The sequence below is a fragment of the Mastomys coucha genome, unplaced genomic scaffold (assembly GCF_008632895.1).
Source record: "Mastomys coucha isolate ucsf_1 unplaced genomic scaffold, UCSF_Mcou_1 pScaffold18, whole genome shotgun sequence".
NCBI lineage: Eukaryota > Metazoa > Chordata > Mammalia > Rodentia > Muridae > Mastomys > Mastomys coucha.
In genome coordinates, this window is record NW_022196900.1 from 66,301,810 (window position 1) to 66,326,819 (window position 25,010).

Here is a 25,010-nt window from a genome sequence, read left to right on the forward strand (position 1 = left end):
TCTAATTGAGTGGTACAGCGTGTGCCTTATTCTATCAGGATATAATACTGTTAGCCTGGCAGTTAGGTACCTTGTTCACTAATTGTTTCCTGCATTTATCTTGTCTTCTCTGCTGCTCCTTTTGAGAAACAGGTACTGTCTCTGTGACTCTGATCTCTGCCCAGGGCCCAGAGGCTAGGGTGGAGCTGGGCACTGAGAAGACTGCAACTAGGGCCCGGGTCCAAGTCCTGCATCAGCCAGGGGGATCTGCTCTGTGGCCTTTTGTTCTACACAAGCATGGTCCTGGAGCCCCTTTCAGCTCTGTTGCTTTCTAGTGGAGTGGCTGTGTCTGTTGCTTGGAGCTTTATGTTTTTATCATGGCCCTTTGTTCTGCAAGAATGGCTACTAAGGCTGAGTATTAGAATGCACCAATGAATGAGGCCCATGGGATTTTTTGCCTTCAGGGGTCTAAAAGAGTAGGAAATAGATATTGGAGATACAACCTCCACTTTATGCTTAGTTGGGAGCCACAGCTACTCAGTAGGTATTTGAATACATTTTGTACAGCACCACCTATGCTAAACACTGGGGTACCACAGTGAGCAAGATGGAGGTTCCTCTGGTCCTGTCCTCACAGTCAAAGCTAGATAAGTGTATTTCTGGAGTCTCTTAGGAGTATGCTCTTACACACACATGGTGCTTTGGGAGAAGCAGCAGGCACAAAAGATGGGCCTATACCTCTGGTCATCAGAGCCCTAAAGAGACTCCAGAAAGGGATGCACCTTTAAGTCTCTGTGTGTCCCACCCTAGGCAGTGATCCAAAGCTGAGGTGTTTGTTTATATTCTTGCTTTTTAATACATGATGTGGGGGAGGGGCTAGGCAAAATTTTACATTGAAAGCAGATGAAGACAATACCTGGGGCTCCCAGGGCAGCCCTGGGAGCATGTGGCTGGGTCACCCCTTATAATTATGCCTCTATGGGGAAGACCCTGGAACCCAGGGTGGTGGTGGGCGGGGGATGCCTGGCTTCCCATCTGCTCAGCCCCACTTGGCTCTGAATGGATTAGTTCTGTTTGGGTTAGAGCTTACTGTTGTGTATGCTTTTTAGCCCTCTCCTGTGTGTATTCTCCTTCTCACACAGACGCCTGCCCAGGACTGTGAGCCTTAGAAGCAGAGAGTGTCCCAGTGTGGGTGAGAGAATAGTGAAGTAGCCATTACCCCAACAAGAGAAAGGGGCACTCAAGTTTGTATTCTTTTGGGCTTTCAGGAACTATAATTGTAGTTGTACCTGCGAAGTGTCAGGACTCCACGGAAGTTGAAGGGGAGTGTCCTCTGTGGAAACTGAGGGGAGCCAGTGTTGTCTCCAGGACTGAGTACTGCTTGGAACACAGTGCCCCATAGGCTAGTTTGTGCTGCTAACCCAGGGAGATGTGACTGCTGATTGTTCTCTGTGGTTTTCTTTCACGTGAGATTTGTGAGTGGACACTGATTCTCTCTGAGCAGATGGTTCTAAGTGAAGCTTCTACTGAAGGGAACTGTTGGGACAAAATTAATATTATGGACAATGTGACAGAGTGGAAAGATTGGATGTGGTCTGCTCCTGACCTTAGTTAAGGGATCTCCAGGCCACTGTTCTCCCAGTCTATCAAGTGGAAATGCTCATTCTTGCCCTACAGAGTTCATAGGCGTAAGTGATTCAGTGGCCCCTCATTGGGCCATTTCTGGAATGCCATACCTGTTGCACGGGACAATCTGGTCATTCAAAGTGTTGGTGGAAACCGTTTGATTTCATGAAGGGGTTCAGGGAATCTCGGTAGGGTACAGCAGCTCGTCTTTGACATAAAGAAATGTGTTGTATGACTCTTACTAAATTCCTCAGAGCCTTGTGAGAGAGGACACTGTAAGCATGTTGGAGAGGACAGAGCAGCAGCCATGGCTTGCCCCTTCTAGAGTCTGCATTCTAACTAGAGACTCACACATGTGGAACAATTAGTGAAAAATAACAGATGGTGTCTGATCAGATGTCACTGCTCTGTGAAGCTCTCCCAGACTGCCCCATCCTGAAGGAGAAATAATCCTTCCTTTTCTCTGGTACCCTGGGCCTAGGATAGGCCCACGCAACACTGTATTGCATTGGTTGTAATTGGCCATTTATGCAACAGCAAGTGTTTACTGAGAGCCTCTGCATGCCAGGGACCTCCTTGGGCCTTCCTCATGTCTGTACTGGCACCTGTGCTGGGCCCAGAGCTGTGTTAACTTAGTACTTCTACTCTCAGTGCTTATGATGTGTATAATGCTTATGACTGACTGACTGACTGACTGACTGTCTGTCTGTCTGTCTGTCTGTCTGTCTGTCTATTTTGAGATAGTGTCAGACTAGTCTAGGCTGGCTTGGAGCTATGTAACCCAGCTTTGTCTCAAACTCTGAAGTGTTGCTGTGAAAGAAATGATTAGATGAACTCCTGGTATTGGGTTCTGAGACTTTTGAAGTTTCTTTTGCAAATAAATTCTTTAATGTGCTGGACCGCTTGTAGAGATATGGAAGATACTGTTTGCTTACTAGTATATTAGAGCTGCTGTCCTCAGCCTGCGGAGGGTCTCATATCAGATATTTAACATTACGATTTATAACTAGCAAAGTAACAGTTATGAAGTAGCAATGAAATAATTTTATGGTGGGGGTCACCACAACATGAGGAACTGTATGTATCAAAGGGCTGTAGCATTAGGAAGTTGAGAACCACCTACCTTTGTGAGATAGCCTCAGCCAAGGTTGATAGTGTATGAAGGAACCTTGTTGCTAATCCCCGAGCCCTGAGGGAAGGTCTGTCTTAGAGACCTAGGAGAGCTGCATGGTGTGTGAACCTGAAGGAGAACAAGAATATGCAGGTGGGTGCCTGAGAAGGCAGAGAGTAGTGGAGCATTCCAGAGCGAGGAAGAGCTTGAGCATGCATGCCAGGCCTTGGAGCAAGGCCCCCTGCAAGTATCGGGAGACAAAACTCAGTTCAGAGTAAGCTCAGTGCAGACCAGGTAGTGGAGGGCTGAGCAGGCTGCTCTCGTGCTCTGGGGAGTAAAGCTCTGAGTAAGCCAGTGGCCTGAGAAAGGAGTAGGCTGACCTGGTAGGTCTGACTGAGGGCTTATGTCCAGATGACATGGGGGTGCCTAGAACCCTTGATGCTCCAGCCATTGGAGAATTTTGTGTTTGGAAGAAGTGCCCACACTCCCTTCAAACACCATAGTTTTTCCTAATAAAATTAATGTTCTTGTGTCCAAGAGGGTGGGTTTGTGGATTATCATAAACAGCCCATATTTAATGAATGTTTTTTTAGAAATGAAGAAGCCACCTCTCCAAGTCTCCCAGAGGATGGCAGTGTGCTAGAATTTGAGGCACCCTGGAAGGGTTGTGGGTATGTATGTCTCCTGCTATAGGCCTTCATTTTCCTTTTGGTGGAAATGGCAAGTAGGAATAGTGGACCAACGGAGAAGGTGTGTTTGCACACCCCCATGACTGCCACCTTTGTTTCCAGGGGTTGGCAGCTCAAGCATGTAAGGCAGGGTGCTCCCTTCTTGGCAAGTGAAGTGGAAAATACCAGTGTCTTGCAGTGAGTCCCAGTGGGTGTGGGGTTGGGTGTGTGTGTGTGTACTTGGCTGGGCGTGCCTCCAGCATCTCCCTTGGACAAGGCATGTGTGCTGGTCTGGCTGGGAACCTGCCTGGAGTTCTTTTATAAAATGCTGTTTTTCTTATATCTACCCACAATATCAAGCACGAAGCCCTAGCAACCCTTAGCTCCCCTCACAACACTGTGTGTGTGTGTGTGTGTCCCCGTGTGTCCTTATTTTGGACCCACTATAGAATTTATCACTGCTGCCAACTTATTTTCTTAGGATATATTTAGATAAAGTGAGATAATGGAGAAGTAGGCCACGTGTATTTGCACAGGTATGTTTGCACATGTCATCTGTGATGTTTTTGGATCTGATGTATGGAGCTGAGCTTCCCTCACCTTTTTTAATGCACTTGGAGAGAGTGTCTGTAGCATCCCCTCCTTTCGGAGGGCGTGCGGGCAGAGAGAGTGGTTGGTGAGCCTTTTCTTGCTGAGATGAAATTCAGCTGGTTGTCCTCCCCATACACCAACCACTGCGTCCTTCCCACAGAATGAAGTAGCTTCTCAAGGCCACAGAAAGGATGAGTGGGAGGGGCAACTGCTCTGGGTCTGAGTCTGCGAGAACGGTGGCTGCCTCCTAGGTACTTGGGCTTCAGGATGGTACCCAGGAAGAGAGTGAATAAACTTTCTCTGGTTTGCATTCATTACAGGCTCGGGGACAGCATCCACCCCTGTTTTGCACCCCTGCCAGAATGCCTCTATCATCTCTTTGTAGAGTTGCTGCCTCTCAGTTTTGAGTGTGGGCTGCCCACGTGGTGAGCAGAGAGGTTCCCTCTGGTCTCCCAGGATGTGATCAGCTTACACAAGGCTGGATGATACTCTTCTGCATTAAACCCAGGGCCTCCATCTGCATGACGGAGGAGGCAGCATTGATGAGATTAGAAAGCTGAACCAAAAGGCCAATTAAATCTGAGGCTGTACCTGTTTGGGCAGCTGTGTAAGCCCAGACCTGTACCCACAGGCATGCTGGAGAATCTAGAGAGCCTGGCCGAGGGAGAGCGCGAGGGCTAACGTAGCCTCGCCACTTGGGCTAGTAGTACCCAGACCCCAGACCTGGGCCTCTCTTCCAGGTTGTACTCAGGGCCAACGAAAGATGTGATAGGACGTCTGGTTCAGGGGCTCCCAAAGCCATGGCCTTGCATCTTCTCTACAGCAGTTAGTCATAAAGGTCCCCTTAGAATCTGATGTGAGCATTCTGATGTACAGCTTATAAATCAAGAAGTAGGTGTGCATCCTTTGTTTCCACGGAATAGAGGAGATTGGAGGGAATAGGAGGATTCCCAGGACAGCCTTCCTTTGGTTTCCAATGGAGAGGTATGTTTGGGCCTAACCAGGAAGAAAATACCATCCACTGTTACCTGGGAACTTGTGCAGGTTACTGAGCTGGCCTGGTCACTGCTGGCAAGATGGGCCATTAGAAAGCAGATTCTCCACCTCAGGAGCTTGTGGAGGAATGGACTGAGCAGTCTCCCCTGGTGTCTACAGAGAGTAAGTCTCAGCATGAGGAGTTCTGTATCTGTGCTCCTAGCACATAGAAGTTGGAAGGTATTGGGGTCAGTGCTGGGAGCACTGGAAAGATCTGCTCTCTACAGAATCAGAGGACAGGTAGGTGGGGGTTATTAAAGGTGTGTGTCTGTGGAGGACCTGATTCATACATGTATGCCTCTTTCTTGGAAGCCTTGCAAGTCTGTGAGGCAGGCAGGCAGGGTTACAAGCCACTTTCTAGAGCCAACCAGGTCATAGACACCTTGGGAAAAAAGAGCTGTCTTGCTTTTGACTCCAGTATGTGGGCCAAAGGATCATCAGTCTCCTTCTTCTTGTGTAGTTCTGGATTGAGTTTCTGAAGGCCCATGCAGTGCCCAGGTTTAATTAAGAATTTTTGTCTTGGGTGGCGACTATGACCATGAGTGGAGTTAGACAAAAATCAAAGGAAAACAACTTACATCAGGGCAGTTTTGCCACAGATCAGGGAGCTTGGTCATCTGTCAGGCCCGATCTGCTATTCCTGAGTTCTGGGTTTCACAATGGAGGAGACCCTGGATTTGGGCACTGTTTTCTAGTAACCACTGTGACAAGAGAACAAGGACTCTTATAGGAGTGACGCTGTGTGCGCCCCTCTTGACATTTGGGATTATGCAAGTATGCTCTGTTCTTTGAAGTTATATGTTTATAAAGAAGAATAACAAAGGAGAGAGATTTTTTTTTCCCAGAAGAGCCAGGCTGAGCTTGCCCAAAAAGGTCTTTTACTTTGGCTAGCACAGGGTGGGGCCAGTCAAGGTGCTCATTTGGTGTTCAATGGTAATCACATGTAGCAACCATTGAGACCTGCTTTGCCTTTTCAGAGCTGGACCTTTGTAAAAAGGTAGCCTCTGTCCCTGTCATGTGGCCAGCAAAGAAATGCTATGGCGTTATAGATAGGAGTCTCATACAGAGTTGAAACAGAGTCTGCCCAGGACAGTCTAGAAGTGGACATGCCAAGTAGAGTTCATGGCATCTGCAGAAGTTGGGCACTAGCAAGACTTCCCTGTGGTTGCAAGTGAGGAGGGGACAATAGGAGGAAGAGGAGGAGGAGGAGAGCTCGCAGTCTTTCATCATTCCGTGGTTCTGCTTCTCAAGCCCTGCATCACAGGGCACCTCGATGGCCAGAGCACCATGCACATCTCACAGGTGAGCCACAGAGGCTGCCTCTGCACAGCCACCTGTGTTCCACCTGTTCTCTGCTTTCAGTGCTGCGTTGATTTCAGTGTCTCAGGGCTTGCCATGAAAAAGACACAGGTGGGAATCATCATTGAATCATTGTTGAATTCTGGTTTATAATCTTTCTGTTCATCTTCTGGACTGGGAAGCAAGATGTGTATGGTTGGTGTTGATGGAGGGCTGGGAATTCTCTGGGAACCTGGAAGGGGAGGAAATGGGAGAGCTTGCTGAGCAGAGAATATGAGAGCAGTGGCTCCTGGGTTGAGATGTTGGCACCATTCCAGATGAAGTTAGTACAGGGATAGGCCAGAGTAGGATGCAAACTGGAGAACTCTGTCGTTAGCCTTCCCTTCCTGCTGTGCCTCCCTCAAGCAAGATTGAGGGAGTAGGCATATTGATGGTGTGTGGTGGTGTATCCCCACCAAGCTAGCTCTAGGCTTGCTCTGTGATGCTTGTCTCTTGAACTGTGGCTTAGAGGATCCAGCTGTGGATAGTGATCTCAGGCTTGGCTAAGGACTTCACTGCAGTGGAGCACGTTATCTGTGAGTGGGCCTCTGCCCAGGCCAGGTGCAGCCTGTCTACCGTTTTCAGGCCCCACAGCTGTCTATAGTTTCTCTTGATCTGGGTATGAATCCCATTCGAAAGTGACTCTTTAGGCCAGCGGAACAGAAGGGTTTTGATCAAGAACCCCAGGGCCTTGAACCTATCTGAGAATAAACAGCAGTCTTTGCTTTGCCAAACTGGACTGAGGTCAGGAGAGACAGTAGGTCTCAGGAGTTCACAGAGAACTGGGTTCCCTTCCTACACTCAGTCTCTGAACCGTGTCCTGTGTGTCTTCTTAAGTGGGAACACGACAAGAGTTAAGTTTCCTGAAGTCACGCCACACCGCTCTTTGCCTCTGAACTCCTGGGATGTATAGACGCCTTTTCAGGACAGTTGCAGTCTCTCTAGTTGTCTTGAGAGGGAGATTCAGCAGTGGTCTTTGCTCTACTGACATGACAGTGACTTGAAGATATATGGTCTACCTAGCAAGCTCACTTGGTAGCAAGCTCTCATCAATAGCAACAGCAGCACCTAAACATTCTCAGCTCCTAAGTTGGGGTATGCCTAGGAGCAACATGTCCTGGATGGATGTGGCTGTGAGCATACATGCGTGCGTGTATGTTATTTGGATGTGGGATTTGACCTTGTGGATTTGGTACCTACTCTTTTTTTGTTTGTTTGTTGAGACAGGGTTTCTCTGTGTAGCCCTGGCTGTCCTGGAACTCACTCTGTAGACCAGGCTGGCTTCGAACTCAGAAATTTGCCTGCCTCTGGGCCAAGCCGCAGTAGGGCGCACACCTTTAATCCCAGCACTTGGGAGGCAGAGACAGGAGGATTTCTGAGTTCGAGGCCTGTCTGGTCTACAGAGTGAGCTCCAGGACAGCCAGGGCTATTCAGAGAAACCCTGTCTCGAAAAACAAAAAAAAAAAAAGAAAAAAAAAAATCCACCCGCCTGCCTCTGCCTCCCACGTGCTGGGATTAAAGGCGTGCACCGCCGCCACCACCACCCGGCCAGGTACCTACTCTTGATAGGCAGATTTCTGCAGGAATTTTATTCACCCAGGTATTACTGAGACAGCATCTCTGTGCTCCACAAGCCACACCCACCCAATCCCTGAGAAGACAGCTGGCTAATTTAATAAGGAATTAACAGTCAGGTGTGACGATTGCCGTGCTGAGGAACACAGGGAAGATGAGGGGCATCTTAGAGCAGCCTTATCTTCAGTTTATGTGTGGTACATCTGGCAGACCCCAGAACATATCCACAGAGAGCTTGATTGATAGCCTTCAAGCCAGGCTAGATCCAGAACAGAAGAAGGAAGGAAACTGGTGGTTTGTTGTGGGTGCCTGACCCTTCTTCACTTTGAGAGCAGACCAGTCAGCACTCTCTGTGAGGCTCCTGAGAACTGGCCAGGGTGAACTTTGTTCTAATCCTGTTGAACAGGAGTGTGGGGTCTCCTCATAACTGATTACTATGCAAACAGAATTGGAGACACATGGAATGGCTGTGTGACTTCTAGGGAAACCCCTAAGAACCAGAGCTGTTGCCTGTTCTGCACACATGCACACCACAGAGTCCATCATTGGAGGGTGAACATTGCTTTCTCCTCAGTGCCACTCCTTTTAGTTTTTTTTGGAACCCTGAATAGTTGGAAAGGCGATTACAGGTGACAGGACCAGTCTCTTTGGTCTAGCCCCAATACAGCCAGCCAAATACAGTGTGACTAGGCTTCAAGTAAATTGGTTTTCCCAGTGTAGGCAATGAGAGGGCTCCCTCACAATGTAAGTGCTCACCAGGGAGAGGCACCCAGGCCTGGTGGTGTGATGTTCTTAGCAGAAAGACTGAGTCTTATCACTTGGTGTGACCTTGGGGCTTGCCTCTTAGCCCTGTCATTCTGTAAACCAAGAGCTTGGGGCTCTGAGAAGGCCAGCATGGCCTTGTTCTTGGTCTTCTGCCTGTTTCTGTCAGTTCCCACAGAGCTGAGCTGCGGGTGTTGGCTCTTTTATGTCTGTCTGAAGATATGATAGAGGGAAGAAATGTGGACTTTGAAGTCAGATCCACCAGGCTTGAGTCTTAGACTGCTACTTCCTGGCCTGCCATGCAGCCTGGGGCAGGTCAGCTAGCTGAGCTTCACTTCTCTCTGTAACTTGGAAGATAATACCTCAACTGTAGGACTGTTGAGAGGATCAGAGATAAGCACATAAAAGGCCAGGCTTTGGGAGGTGCCTGTTAACATGTCAACTGTTGCTGTCCTGCATGTCACCTACAGGGGAGTAGAGACTTAGCATAGGAGCCTGGAAGCCTCGTCTGTAGGCTCCTCACTGCAGCTTAGTGCCCAGTTTTGGCATCTGCCTTCCTGCTCTGTTGATGACAGTGTCTGGCAGTTCCTCAGGAGCTGGTTTCCGAGCCTCCAGACAAGGCCCTCCACCTTCCATGTCTCTACCTGTGCAAAAGGCAGGCTGGGCCTGAATTCTGGTCAGAAGGGCCATCGGTACTGGCTCCTACCTGGCAGCTGGGTTGGAGACTACTAGAGTGGACAGTGACAGGCAGGCACTGAGTGCCCAGCTCCTCGTGGTGTTTGGTCCAATTTCCTTTGCATTGTGACCTACATCATTCTTTATTTGCTAAACCCTCTGAGCAGGCAGCAGTAATAAATCAATTAATGACTCCGATGAATCGTTTAATGGCTGACAAAATAACACTAAAGCCAACAGCTTGCATCTCTCCAGCAGTACCAAAGGACGCTGGTTGATGCAGGGTGGGGGAATGAAACAGAGACTGTTAGCGAAATTAGCCCAATTAGTTGTGCTTTAAAGGCTTAGGAGGCATCTGCTCAGCTCTGAGCTTGCAAGTGGGGAGTCGGACGTGCTTGAGGGATGGCTGCATGAACCACGATGCACAGTGGGTGGCTCCTCGTGGCTCCCTGGGGACTCCAGTCCACTCTACTGTGCTGAAGAGACCAGGGCGGGCTTGAGCTGTGCTTCTCACCGGTGCTTTGATATCAGGGACCCTGGTGAAGTTTTGAGACTGTGCACTGTCATCGTGTCACAGCAGAGGATGAGGAAAAGTGACTCTGAACCTGCTTTGAGTACCAGCTGAGGAGGTGTCGGCTCCCATCCTTGAAAGATATGTAGAGGACTTTACCTTTAACAATTCCTTTTAAACTCGAAGCAAAAAGTTCCTAGAGGCAATGGCTTCTGTTTGCTGTATACCTTGGTCCCGGCAGGATTAAGTTGTCAGTGGAACTGAGCTAGTATGGAGGTCCACGCCAGGGAATTTTCCACTCTGCAGGAGCAACTGCCAGCCTTCTTGTTCAGGAGCTGTCACTGGCTACTGTGACATGTTTGTGGTTGTAAGTAGCTCTTTAAGATAGCAGGCAGTGTGTGCATGTATGTATGTATGTGTGTTTTGCTAATGGCATAAGCCATCTTTTTACGAAGAAAAGTGATCACTGTACAAAGAGCATGCTGTTGCCCTACTGCGTGGTATTCATCCAGGGTCACTGCTCTCCCTTGCCTTCGCAGCCTCATGTGCATGGACAGGCTAAGCTCTATATGGTATAGGCCACACTATGGGCTTGAGAGAGTTTCTCCTTAGAGGAGGAGCACCCTGAATAGGGTCCAAGGCACAACCAGGTGGCATTAGCAACCTGGGACTCTGTCCCTTACCACGAGGCACCACAAGGCACCACAAGGCACCCTTCGATCCAGTTCTCACAGTAGCCTGGTGAGTCCTAGAATAGGTGGGCTGGCCTGTGATATGGCCTTCTCTCTCAGCCTGGGGGAGACAGTCTCTCTCTCTTTTGAAAAGGACTCATGTGCCTTTCTTTTATCTTGTTTCTTTCCTTCTTCCTGTCTGTCTGTCTGTTTGCCCATCTGTCTGTCTTTTTTCACTCTTCTAAAGTGGCCTCTGAGGAAAGACTCCTTGTTAGAAGTGTAGCTCCTTTAGAGCAGACCTTCATCTGTCTTCTCTTCAGTGCCTCCCCTCCCAACATACCCATATGCCACTCTATCCTGGACTCTCCTCCTCACACTGTGCTCTGTCTGTGATCCCAGCTACTTGACTGAGGCAGGAGGATTTATTGAGCTCAGAAATAGGAATTCAAGGCCAACCTGGGCAACAGAGTGAAATCCTCACCTCACAAATGAGCAAATACATGAAACTTAGAAAGCCAGGCCAATCTACTTCTGCATCAGGCTAAGAACCACCAATTGCTTAGCACCTGCTTTGCCCACATAGCAAAATACTTACCTGATAGTCCCTAACAGGGGCTGTCTTAGTCAGGGTTTCTATTCCTGCACAAACATCATGACCAAGAAGCAAGTTGGGGAGGAAAGGGTTTATTCAGCTTACACTTCCACATTGCTGTTGATCACCAGAGGAAGTCAGGACTGGAACTTAAGCAGGTCAGGAAGCAGGAGCTGATGCAGAGGCCATGGAGGGATGTTCCTTACTGGCTTGCTTCTCCTGGCTTGCTCAGCCTGCTCTCTTATAGAACCCAAGACCTCCAGCCCAGGGATGGCACCACCCACAAGGGGCCCTACCCCCTTGATCACTAATTGAGAAAATGCCCCACAGCTGGATCTCATGGAGGTACTTCCCCAACTGAAGCTCCCTTCTCTGTGATAACTCCAGCTTGTGTCAAGTTGACACACAAAACCAGCCAGTACAGGGGCCCAGACTTCCATTCCTCTGTGTCTAACCACGAAGAGCCGAGTGAGGATGTGTGAGGTGTACAGGTATTCCCAGTTCCCAGAGACTCAAAGGATTAGAACTTAAATACAAACCTGTATTTCTCCATGGCTAATCATCCAGCCCAATCTGGAAGGAGAGAAGCTTGGATTTACCAAGACCAGGCAGCATGGATTTAGCCCACCAGGGCCTGACTGATGACATTGCCCGTTCTGAGCTGTAAGACCCCAGACAGGTCTTATGTAACTTGCATTTTCTTATGTGCAATGATAGGTTACTAAAGGGCCAAGAATGCCAGAGAGTGTAGCCATTCCAGGCCTGGACAACTGTTGCCCTCTCATGTGAAGGATAGTTAAGGAGAAGGGGCCCATGCCCAGCCCTGTCTGCAGATGGAGTGGATCCTGGAAAGACAGCATTGTTGGAGGGCCCTCCCCCGCAAAGACACAGCTGGGAGAGAGGGTTAAGATGTCAGCTGTTAATCTCTTGCAGGTATCATCTTTGAGTTCTGCTGTCCTGTAAGGCCCCGGCTTGAGTGCCACCTCTTCCTTAAAGCCTCCCCAATCCCCCTAATCCCTGCTTCAGTGCCCTGCCTGGAGTACCCTTCCATGTCCCTAAGTTCTCTGTCACAACTCACTTCATCTTTTAGACCTTCAAGGCAAACCCACACCCAGTTGTCTCTGGCCACCGGAGTTTGCGGAGCACATCCGATGCAGCCCAGCCTGCAGCCCCTGTGCTTTCCCACAGGCTTCCTCTCTCCTGCTCCTTTCAGGCCACAGCTTTGGAGGGCTCTTACAAACAGGGTCTTATTCCGCACTTCTTGGCAAAGGGCACTCTCTGAAGTGGACAGAGACCAAGTAGAAGGTAGCCTCGCAGATTACATAAGTCACAAAATGCATTGTGGTTATTAGGTGGCTTAATGATCTGCCTGCTGTTTCTCAGCATGAGCCAAAAAGTACATGGCGTTTTTGTTTGTCTGTCTGTCTGCTTGTTTGTTTCTGTTTTGGGGAACTGCAGGGACTGCTTTAAAGACTGGTACTTGGGTTTCCTGATTCTGGAATTGGATGTATAGGGACTAAAGTGAGACCTAATTATTAACTGTATAACCATAAGCCTCAGTTTTCTTACAAATTAAACCAGAAATGACAGCTTCCAGGGTTGCTGGGACATGAGTTCTTCCCACTCATCCCCCTCCTGGTTTATGGGATCAGAATAAAAAGGTGCTTGCTTCTCTGGCTGTTTCTGAGTTAGTCCTTAGTTGATGAGATAGGATTTTTTTCAGAGAAGCATATGCCTTGGCTCTACCCCCCTTGAGCTTAGTGGCCTGGCTGTGGCTGCTGGCCCTTTGCACCTGCACCACAGCCTTTCCTTAGTTGCTTGCAGGAAAGGCTCAGGTGGTACCTGTGGTGGCACTGGGGTGGCAGAACCCTCATCAGCGAGTGTTCACACTCTTCCCAAATACGAGTGTCCTGTTATTTGAAGCCAGGTACTTTATGTTACTAGGAATTTATTTTTTTTCCTCATGACAGGGTTACTCTGTATAGCCCTGTCTGTAGACCAGGCTGGCCTCGAACTCAGAAATCTGCCTGCCTCTGCCTCCCAAGTGCTGGGATTAAAGGTGTGCACCACCACTGCCTTTTCGTGTAGGTCAGCTCTTTGATTTCTCTGAGCTGCAGAATTTGAACACATTTCACCAAAATCATTGTTCTGTGGTCTGTTTGGGAGATTTCTTTTGCATATTATCAATGGCCACTGCTCTGGTCATTGCCTGTCTGTGGGATATGGCATTTTCTCTACCCTTTGAATTCCCACTGTGTATCTTTAGCCTTCTTGATATCGCTGGGATGTACAAGGCTACCTCAGAACTCTGCACAGGCTCTTGGGACCTGGCTTGCCAGGAGCAGCATAGGTTGCCTGTTCTACCTAGGGGGCCATATCTGCTAGGACCACACCTATCTTTGCCACTTTCATTTCCTGACCACATCCAGAACACACCCCTTACCCCCCGCTGGTTGGGCCCTCTGCCACATGGCCTGGCTTGAGTTTCAGTCAGGGAAGACTTACAGTTGGTGGTTTCACACGTGGTTGTGGTGTTGCATGCCAAGGACTAGGTATTGGACAGGGAAAGAGAGAAGGATTTGTAGAACAAAATACTATTTTTGCAGTATACTATAAATCAGTCAGGAGTTACTGGCTGAGCTGGGAGAGTCCAGAGTCCATCTGACTACTTATAAAAATATATTATTTTACAGGGGCAGGCACTACAGCATCCACTTGGAGGTCACAGGATAGTTTGGGAGAATTAGTTCTCTCTTTGCTTCATGTGGGCCCTGAGGATTGATCTCAGGTTGTCAGGCTTGGCAAAAAGCACCTTTACCTGCTGAACCACATTAACCACCCATGAGTATTTGACTTTATTAATTTTTCTAGAACTTGATGGGCATAGATGTAAGAATCAACCAACCAAAAAATATATATATTTGTATATGTGTGTGCGCATGCTTGTGCATTTTTTCCTTTGTCCATATGTTCATGCTAGAAGGGGTGCTGGTGAGGAAGGTCTGAGGTCTAGAATCTGTATGCCAGGGCTCTGAGAAAGACAGGTCTCTGGGTGCTTTTTAATCTTTGATCTGAGTGTCCTGTTGTGAGTGAGAGTTGATAGCAGGAGGCGGACACTCTGCTCCACACTGCTGTTTCCAGCTTCCTCTCTCCAGTGTGTATGAACCAAGATGGGCAGACCTTAGGGACAGACTTCCCACATGAGAAGGGACCTGACTTGGGCATGAGACACCCTTTCGGACCTTTTGGACTTGATTCATTCTGGTCACCGCATCCTAGGCAACTGTGCAGCCTGGTATGTTGTAGCCCTAGAGAATGTACCAGGGGTTTGGGTTTGTTGAGAAAACTCACACAAGATGCTTTGTTGAGTGCCTTAATGGAACTCTCAGTGCTTGAAACCACAGGGAGAGGCCACTTCTTAGCAGGCCTGAAAGGTCTGGCTCCAAGGTGGTCAGGTTTGAACAGGTTCTTGAGTATTAACGTAATCATTTATTGAACACTTGCTGTATGCCTCACCTTGTGCTGGGTCGTGGGCGTAGGCAAGTAGCTACTGTGGTTAAGGCGTGGGAGGACGAGCGCAGGTCAGCCTGGGTCCCCTTGGTGAGGGTCTATAATCGTTTGTCCTCCATAGTCTCTTAGCGATTGACTCTCTGCACCACTTCCTGCTTATCCATCCTTTTATGTCTCCATTCTTGCATCAGCTGAAGCACAGCAAGTTCCTCAGCTTGCCTGAAGAGAGGCGGTACGTGGTAGAAATAATCTCTTAGCTCCTGCCTCTTCCTCCTGGTTGACACGGTTGCCTTTGTTGTCTTCCATTGGAGGATGGCGAAATACTGAGAGTTACACCATCCATTTAATTAGGACCATAGTAGCCCTGGCCTGTGTCATGTTCCCCTAGTCCTCTAGTGTGCACATGCACATGTACCTGATTTCATGGTAAGCCATAGCTGAAAGGGAAGCAGGAATATACTCAGTCTTTCATTTAGAAGTTTATGACCCCTAACAATTGTAATAAATACCTCAATATGTAAAAAGTCAAAAATCCAAACAATAAAAACATAGAAAGTACAACTGCAGTTATCAGGGCAAGGCACTTCAAAATGTAGTAATTTAGAATACCAAAGATCCCATCAAGTTAGCAGTGACTCCAGGTCTGCTAGTCAGGGGGTTACTTCATGCTGTGAGTAGACTATGGAGTTCAGTGTAGTACCTCTTCTGGAGGAACCCAAGAGACACATGGATGTTTATCTCAGCCCCACCTCTTAGAGTTCCTTTGCTCCTGGTGCAGAGTTGTTAGCTATTCCAAAAAATTATAACTTACCCCTAGGCAGGAGATTTGCGATGAGTTCAAGGTCACCCTAGTCTAGTTGTGAATTCTAGGCCAAGTGGGGCTACATAACTCAAGGGGGGGGAGGAATATATTTCATAGAACTCTTAGCCACAATAACAACTAATTCCTGAGCCTGCTGATTCTCCCTCGGATCCTCTCCCAGATAAAAGCAGGACTGGGGTGTGGCGTCTCTTTCCCTCCCTGTGGCTGTGGACTGGGGAAGCAGATGCAGGCCTGCAGGGTTTGTGGTTAGGCAGAGTCTCCTTAGGGAGGTTCTTTTGGCCTTCATTTTGAAAATAACCAGCAGCTAGCTCATCCTCTTTACCTGGGACCTGCCAGGTAACCACTGTATTCCCCTGCTGGGCCTTTGTTCTGTATTAACAGAGCATTCCCTGCCTGCAGACCTCAGTGCCTCCCCGAAGCTGCCCTCACATTCCTACCATGGGGTAGGACATGACACACAGTCAGAGGCCAGGGCCATGGGGATCCCACATGAACAACAGCACTCATTTGGTGTCCGTTTTCTTGTACTGGGTATATAAATGGGAGCCCATACTTCTAGTTTATGTCAAGGAGAGGAAAGAAGTGACTTCCTGGAATGATGAGAAGGGGCCAGTGATGGAGCATCATGTTCTGGTCAAGATGGAGTTGGCAGGACTAAGGCTGGGTGGAAGTGAACAGGTGTGTGTAGAGGTTTAGCTTGAGTAGGAGAAGCAGGGAACACACTCTGACTTCCTTAAGGCAGGGCTTTGGCATCCCAGCCTCAACTCTGCACACGGAAGTACAGAGCCGGGCACAGATATGCTGACCATACAGACAGGTTGGACACAATTGTTAGAAGGGGGCCAGGTGGGACATCCAATGCCTGGCCACCCCTGGGAGGTGTTTGTTGAGGCAGACGTGCCAAGTGGATACTAAGACAGCAGGATTCAACAGGAAATGTAGAGGCCGTCTCCGATGGCAGAACCCACATTCTTCTCAAGAGGCATGTGGGACCGGGTAAGGGTCAGAACACACATGTTCTTCCATCTAATCTGGATCTTTTCTGAGTGGCCTGTCATCTGTTCAGTAATATTTGACTTGCTGTATGTAACATGTCAGTGATTTGGAGAGGGTACCAGTGTTTATGAGTTGGTCCCCCTGCTTCTTAGAGCAGCTGGTGGAAAGTCAAGATGTGGTGTCAGTATGTACACCGGCATGGCTGCACATCACTGCTCTGCCAGATACTACAGGAGTACTTTTGCTGTGCACCTGCAGTGCACCTGGAGGTAGACAGCAGCCTCTGCCTCTCATTTTAGAAATGAAACAGTGGGGACCCAGAGTCCATGGCTTGCCCAATGAATAACACCTCTGCAGGACTTTGTATAGACAGTAGCCTTTGAGGGGGAAGGGTCTGTTTGGGGACAGGGACCAAAGGCTCTGTGTGTGGTTGAATGTTTGCCACTGACCTCCTTGTTCTGTCTCCACAGAGTGCAGCAGCTGCCCCAAGCCCTGTGCTTGGCAACATTCCCCCCAATGATGGGATGCCTGGAGGCCCCATCCCACCAGGTTTCTTTCAGGTACGTGCCGGCAGGGGCCTTCGCTGGGAGGGCAGGGAGGAGAGGACAGGAGAGCAGCCTTGTTTGCCATGGTTTAAATACAGTTGCTTTGTGCTGGTTGAGGCCCTGCACTCTCACCTTGTCCGCTTCTCCAAAAGCTGCAGAGGGGAAGGAAATGCTGAGAAGGCTGCTCCTTCAGGCAGGCTGTGGCTGTGACCTTCTGTCCACCCTGATGTTGGTGGAGGTCAGTGGTTTCAGGCCAGTGTGGAGTTTTTTTTTTTTATAACAAAAGCTGTATTCTTTGTCTTCCCCGTTTTTAATGAGTAAACTGTCCTTTGTTTCTGTTCTGTTGCTCCTGTCTTCACCACTGTTTACTTTTCCTGTCCAAACTACAAACCTTAGGCCATCCTTTCACTTTGGTTAGCCACTGTTTTTTTCCAAGTGTGATCACAAGCATTTCCCCATGACATCTACTTCTGCGCCATGCCCATGGGGGTGGGAGCCCCACCTTCTTTACAGCACACCTTGTTGGTCTTTCAGGCAGGGATAGGGGTCTGGGAGGTGTGAAATCACCTTTCTGTTTTATCAGGGTTGGGTGTGGCCATCACACCTTTTCCATCCCCTCCCTTCCCTTCTGGTGCTCTTGCCTCCTCAGCCAGGCAGGAGCTGGGGAGTGCTGCCTGGGAGTGCTGCCTGGGAGTGCTGCCTGGGAGTGCTGCCTGGGAGTGCTGTCAGCCTCAGCCTGCAGGCTGGGAGAGGGAGGCAGTCCGGCTGGGGCTCTTGACTGTGATAGCGTCAGTTCTTTCAAACCTGTCCTCACTGAGTTTGAAAAGTACTTGACTGCCCACACCTTCTGAAGGGTGGGGCTCCCAGACGAACTTGTATAGAGGATACTCTCAGAAAGCCCAGGCAGGAAGGCAGGATTGGACCAGAGGGGCCCCATACACAGTGCAGGATAGAGCCTGGAGTCATAAGCAAAGATAGGATTGACACCCCAAGGAAGCATTAGGGCTCCTCTTCCTCTCTACTGGGAGATGACCTGGGAGGCACTTCCGTTTTACAAAATTGCATATTTTAGTTTATGATTAGTCTGGGAAGAGGGGTTTCAGGCACATACTCACTAAAAAAAAGGACATTGGTGAAGTTTGCTCACTCCATAAAACAGAGTAGCTGAGTGTTCATCAGTTGGCAATGAGAAGAGAGATACAGATATGATAGTTTAGGGCATCAGATGGCCACACATATATCTGTCTATGTATTGCCAGCACACCACCAGAACTGGGGCCATGTCTAAGATATGGAGACTGGAACAGCGTCAGAAGTCTTGGGGTAAGACTGCAGACATCAGTTAGAGAGACTGACAAATCAAGAGCTTAAACCCCTAGGACCTGTTGAAAGGAAGGCAAGAGCTGAGTTGTTGCTCACCTTTACCAGAGGGGAGGCAAGGCTCTGGCGGGCTCCCCCACTGTTGTTCTGCTCAATTGGAATACTTTGTTTGGTTGAAGTATCTCTGCACATGGTTTCTCTGACTGGCAGACAGAACCCAGCCGGATAATTGTGGCCTCCAGTTACTCACTGCAAGCTGCTGTAGTATGAGACAGAGAGTAGACAATTGGAGATTGTGTTTGTTTGTACAAATAATTTTTGTAAAGTTTTGTTTTTATTTTATGCATATGAGTATTTTGCCTGCATATACGTATGTGCTCCATGTATGTGTCTGATGCCAATGGAGGTCTGGACTCAGCATTGGATGCCTAGAACTATGGATAGTTATGAACCATCTTGTGGGTGCTGAAAACTTAACCTGGATCCTGTACATAAGCAACAAGTGTTCTTTACTGCTGAGTTATCTCTCAGTTAATGCCAATCGTACTTTTAAAAAATAAACCATTGACTTCTATTTTGGTTTGAGCCTAGGAGAAGGAATGGGTCTGTATACTGTGTGGGCAGCTCCCAGCTTCCTGCTTTGCTGTAATCCTCCATGGTTAAGTTCTAATTCCAGTCATACTTTGTGGGCCCTCCCCTATGACATTTAGGGGGGTGTATGGTCAGAAAACCCAAACTGAATCTGCCCTTATTTAGCCACTGCCAGCCTCTGTTAAACAGAGGTTTCGTTTAGACTCTTGCCTTGAGCTCATCTCTGTTCCCCAGGCAAGGTGCATTGCCAAGTGCTGGCTGGGTCTTTCAGGAAGGGTCTGCTTCCCGGTCCTCTGTGCTCTCTCATAGACTCTGAGCAGTTGGTGTTTCTTATCCCCAGCATCGGAGCAGTAAAGGGCTAAACCACTTTGGCTCCTGGCAGGTTGCATGCACCAACAAGTATCCTTTCACCGTCAGTGAAATGAAGGAGGTAGGGGAAGACCAGGCACTCCAAGTGGTGCTTGCTTTCCATGTTGCTGATCACTTGGCCTAGGCCCCCTGCAAAAAGAAAGGGCCTCTCTCTATAAGGGAGATGTGACAGCCCACTTCCGGAACGGATCATCTCTCTACAGAAATATTAGCGATTGATTGCGTCCCTTTACGGTTCTCAGGCAGCCACTCTGATATTGGAAGGAAAATAGAGACGATATCGAGGATTTTATCTGTTGTCAACAATTGTACTTCTTTCCCTTCTTGGCTGCAGCCTGGACAGGTGGCTGTGCCACAAGAAGGCTGTGTCCTGGGAAGCCAGCCTGGGTGGCTGGCCAGCTTTGTCCAGCCCGTGCCCTGCAATGTCATAGGCCTTTTCCAAGTCAGAATTGTAATACCAGTTGGCCTTAAATTTAGAAACCAGCAGGGCCTCCAGAGTGGTCAGAGGGAACCTCTGACTCCTGCCTGTGGAGGCTCCTCTCCCTTAGGCTTCTGACTGCCATGCAGGGGGGCCAACAATGCAGGAGGCCCTGTTTGCTATCTTCCCTTGGGTCTAGGTTTCTGAGATGGGCAGTACCTGTCTAGGCCTATGGAGTGATATGAGATATGTGTAATCGTTTGTATCCTGACCCAGTCACACTTCATGGTTGGAGACACTGGGGTTTTGGAGGCCCTGTAGAGTCTAGCCAGGAGAACTGAACTCCCCGGCTATTTAAAGAGAAAAAGCTCTAAGTATAGCAGCTGTAGCACCTGGCAGGTATAGAGTGGGACACAGTGCATATTTGAACTAAATTTATTTGTGGTGTTCATGGTACGGGACAGAAGCCTAGCCAGCTTCAAGTGTCAACCTGGAATTTTGGCCACTCAAACTCTAACCAAAAGCTGGTTTGGGCATTCAGGACTGGCACTCTGGAGAAGGGCACAGAGGACTTGGCCTTGTGCTTGCTGAGTGACCTTGGACCAGTGCTCCCCATTGCTGGCTGTAGATTTTCTCATCAGTAGATGGTGTAGGCTGGAGTAGTCTTCCAACTTTGATTTTCTGCATTAAACCCAGATGGACTTTATATAATCAGGCAGTGGCATTTCCCCTTTACAGCTTAGCTCAGGCCACACATCTGGCAAGCGGGTTGGCCCTAGCCAGGCCCACTGGTCTGGCCTAGGTCCCCTAGTTTCTTGGCCCCAAGGGGAAACTCTCCGGTAAAGATTTCTAGGTCAAGAACTGGACAATTTCAGGAGAACAGGGGTCATAGAGCAGAGCACTGGGTACAGACTGTTTCTGTTCTTGTTTTGTTTTTAAATTCCATTACTAATTTTCAGTTGTGTTTTTAAGCATGCAGCTTACTTTCATTTAGTTCAGTGATTCTGTCAATGAGGCAGGACTGACTGGTCAGGAGTGAGAGACTTAGAAGGATGAAGGACTACCTTACACTGTCCAGTAGATAAAGTTTGTACTCAGAGTCCAGCTTCTGGCTCCCTGGCTCCCCATGTTCTTCCTCAGACCACTTGAAATCTAAGTTCAGGTGTCTCCCAATTGTCTAAGACAGGAAGGATGGCTGTCTTCTTGAAATAGCAGCACATAAACTTACAGCCCAGCAGACTCGATGCATGGGAGCATCCTGGCCATGCTGAATGCAGCGTGAGCATGACACACATTCTAGTGTGCTAGTCTAGTCTGCTCACTCAGTGATATGCACATGGTATCTTGGAGGGAGAGGGGAACTGCTGCCATAGGGGTCTGGCAAAGATCACAGGGATAAAAGTGTGTCTTCTGTAGATCAGTCCTGGGCTAGCAAGGGAACCAACTCCTCTTGTCAACAGCTCAGCTGTGAAGACAGTGATGATGTGCCCCAACACCTATTTCAATAAGGTCCTTTTCCTACCCCATTCTCATTTCCACCTGTGCCTAATGCTCTGGAAATAGGGTGAGCTCCGTCCTAGTTACAAGGACAAGGGACAAGGATAGGTACAAGGGAGAGGCTACAAGATGGAAACACTGCACACAGCCTGGAAGATAGAGAACATGGAAGGAAGAGATCTACAACCTAACCCTTCTCCTCCAGACTCAGCCATGGGCTCCCCAGAGACACAGCCTCAAGATGCTGTTGATGTCCTGCCAAATGGTAGAGGCTCCAGCCTCCAATCCCAAATCCTTGAGGGAATACAGAGAAGCTAATTTGAAGCTTTGTGGAGAAGGCAGTTCCACCATCTACAGGCTTTATGGTGAGGTAGTGAACTGATTAATAGTCACAGATAGGATGCCCAGTGGAGAACCTTGTAGGCTCTGAGCCTTATGAGGGGGATATATTTCCAGGGAAGTCAAAGCCTAAAAAACAAGAATGCACTGCTGGTGGCAGTGGGTTGCCTCTAGATGCTGTTTACAGCTTTCTTCAGAAGAAGAAAAGAGAGCAGAGGTATGTGTGAGGGAAGCTGGGCACATGGGCCATTCCTCCAGCCAGAAAGCTGCTACCATAGGACAGGCACCTCTGCTGCCCTGATGGCCACTTCAAGTCTAGGGGTTGGAGAAAGAATTAAATCCTAGTTTCCTGCTTTCTGAAACCCTCTACTAAGCAGGACTTGCTGTCAGGACTAGGGGCCAATGAGAAAGAAGGGAATCAGGAAAGTGGGCAGGACTATGGGTAGCCAAGTCTATGGGTGTCAGACATGTTCCTTATGGTTGGGAAACTCTGGTGAACACTATCAGAGGGAGCTACAGACAGGAGCTGCCCAGGGACTCAGTCTAGCAAAGGCCACAAAGAGAGACATCATGATGAGACACAGAAGCACAGGCCAGAATTAGGCAGTGCTGGGCAGTTTGGGTGTAGGAATTGGGTGAATAATAAATAAATAAATGTCTCTTGCGCCCTCCGTCCCCTCCCTACCTGCCCTGGTGGTGCTCAGGCCCTTCCTGGTGGAGCTGTCTAACCTTTTTGAAGTTGGGGAAAGCATTTCTGTCTTCTGGGATTGCGTTGGCTTAGAGGTAGGTCCCAGCCCCACAGCTTGGCTGCAGCACAGATGAGGGAACACTACTGGAATTGGACAGGTCTGGAGGATTGTGGCTTCTATATGAACTACCACTGCTGCCCCCTCCACCCCACCCAGCCTCTGCCCATTCTGGTGGCCATTGATTTAAGGCTCACAGGTGCTGTGTAAGCCCCCACTACCTTGCCTCCAGCTTCTTACCAGGTCCAGTCATCTGCTTCTAGACTGACAGGTGAGCTTATTACTGCTGAGAAGGATTAGGGGTAAAGTGCCCCAGCTTCTGGGTCCAAGCCTCACTTAGAGCTGCGGTCCTTCGTACTCTATCCTTACCTGTTCAAACCGTGTACTCTGGAAGCGACTAACTTCTCACCTCTGGTGACTGTGATGGAAGCTAGCTATAGGGCCCCCCCACCCTTACCCCAAGAGCTACATGCCCTGGATTATATCTAACCCTGATGACAAATTCTTGTGTGTCCTATGAGAGCCTTCATACCCACTCTAGGACTTATTTTTGTCCTTCAGTTTAGTGACAGAGCCTTGCCACCAATCACCTTTCCTGGCCACCATAACCTCCTCATAGGTCAGGTTGTGCTCATCTGGTGGCCAGCCCGGTGCCTTGTCTGCCCAGTGGCAGATGACCGGCACCAGGGTTCCTAGCAACCATGGACAAAAGGTTATTCCTGACGTGCCAGGCTGCCTGAGTGACAGGCTGGGGCCTTGGCTGGTACGCCTGCCAATATGCATGTGTTTGGACAGGTTTGTGTCTGCACACTCCCCACCCCCCCAATGTGCACTGCACATGTAGCGTCGTAACTCTCACTGATGAAATGGAAAGTTGAACATAAATCAATGTCTGCCGCCCCGTTAGCTATGCATCAGCAGTCAGTGCCTGAGAGATTCACTCAGTAACAAAGCCCCCAACAGCTCTGCAGGCTGCGACTGCCCCCTAATGCAGAGCCAACCCCATGCCATGGAACCCTGCTGGTCGCCTCCAACACCACATAGCTATCTCCCTCCTCCTCAAGCAGGCAGAAGGCCCAGGCAGAGCCAGACACTGCAGAACACAGGCCAGGATGCTACCCACCCCCTGGTCAGGCCTAGGGCTGGGCCCTGGGATAGGATTGAGAAACGGCTGAGCCATCTAATAATACAGTATGAGGACTCTTTGGAGGATTTGGGACATGGCAGGGCCCACCAAGTGAATTTCAGGTTTGCACCCCGTTTTTGTCTGAAGGCCCTCCCTAGGCAACTTTGCTAAGCAGGGTTCCATCCAGATATGAAGGCCTTGACAGCAGTGGTGCTTCTAGCCCACCGAGCTCCTGTGAGCTTTCTCCCAGAAAAGCCCCATCTCTTGCTAAGACCTAAATGGTAGTTAATGAGGCTGGAGGTATTAGGGACAGGCACAGCTTTCACGAAGTGCCAACTCTGTGCTAGATATTAAGCTAAGCTCTTCACACAATAGGTGACAGGACAGGGTAACTGTTCAGGCTAGGAGCAGCATGTGGCTGTGAGCAGGCCCATGGGGAGCCACGGGGCTTTCCTCTTTCTGGAGCAGAATGTGGGCAGCACCTGAGGCATTGTAGGATTCCCACTGTTTCTGTCTGTGCTGGAGGGGGTGGGCTGGATGCAATGTCTTCATGTTCAATAATGTTTTGTAGTGCTGCTGGAGGATGAAGAACAGCCTCAAGCCCCAGGTCCATGCTGGCAAGGCCTGGGGAGCATGCTCTTCCCTCTGCGTCAAGCAGATGCAGAGCCCCATCTCTCCTTCCTCTATGAAGGGGGTTATTTTTCTTGGTAGCTAGGGTTGCTCCAAAAATTCAGTGAACCTCTCTGAACCTCAGTTGCTGCATCCCATATTTGGGGTTGATGGTATATCTGTGACTCCTAGGACCCTTGTGAAGATTCTGTGACACGATGCATAGGCAACCCTGCCTGGTGCTGGGTGCCTGGTGAACATTCTGTGTCTACCAGCACTTGGATGGTTCCTGTATGACTTGGGACTACTTTATTCTCTGAGCTTCCTACCTAGCCAGGCTCAGGGCTGCTTTTAGTGTATTCTCTTGGTAGAAGGGCATCCTGAAGATCAGTTTAGTTTTCATGGTATTGCTAAGGTTCATGGATTCTTCAGATCAACTGCCCTGTCAGCACTTAACCCTCTGCTTCCACTGGTAAGAGTTGGTACTGGTGCAGCACCAGTCCCATTGGCCCTTTAATGAGGCAGCTTCCTAATCTCTTGAATTCTGTCCACTTGACTTGTTCCTTTGGCTTTGGCCATTCTGGCTCCTTGTTCTTTGGTCTAGTCTGCAACAGGAGTCTCTAGGGGAAATGAAAGCAGAGAAGTATAGGTCGTGGGTTAGGAGCTCCTGCTTCTGTTCCTAGCAGGCTTGTTTGGCGAGCTTAATGGAAACCTACTCTTGGACCTCAGGGACTGCATGGAGTTCTGTCACCAGAAGCTGCCTGAGCACCTTTTGAGTTTCATTTCTCCCTTGCTTATAAAATAGCCTACTTCATCAGCTCTGAATTGAACCAAGGAACATGAGAATGGTTTGAAATTATACAGGTTTCCTTTCTAAGGCCAGTGTTCAATCATTTATTCATTTAGCACAGTTACAGTTGATGCCTTCAGTCTGGCCATAGTGGGCACACTTCTCAGGTACCATCCTGGATCGCCATGTCAAGTGCT

The 25,010-nt window shown here is 49.0% G+C and overlaps 1 protein-coding gene across 8 annotated transcripts in view; it reads left to right on the plus strand.

Annotated features, from left to right (window-relative positions):
* Positions 1 to 25,010, plus strand: part of Ssbp3 (single stranded DNA binding protein 3) — a 140,561-nt gene that overhangs the window by 84,330 nt on the left and 31,221 nt on the right. For all 8 annotated transcript variants that reach the window (XM_031378054.1, XM_031378057.1, XM_031378055.1 and 5 more), the window contains exon 5: positions 16,934 to 17,023. In XM_031378054.1, coding sequence (XP_031233914.1) covers positions 16,934 to 17,023 — 90 coding nt within the window. The remainder of the gene's footprint in view (positions 1 to 16,933; positions 17,024 to 25,010) is intronic.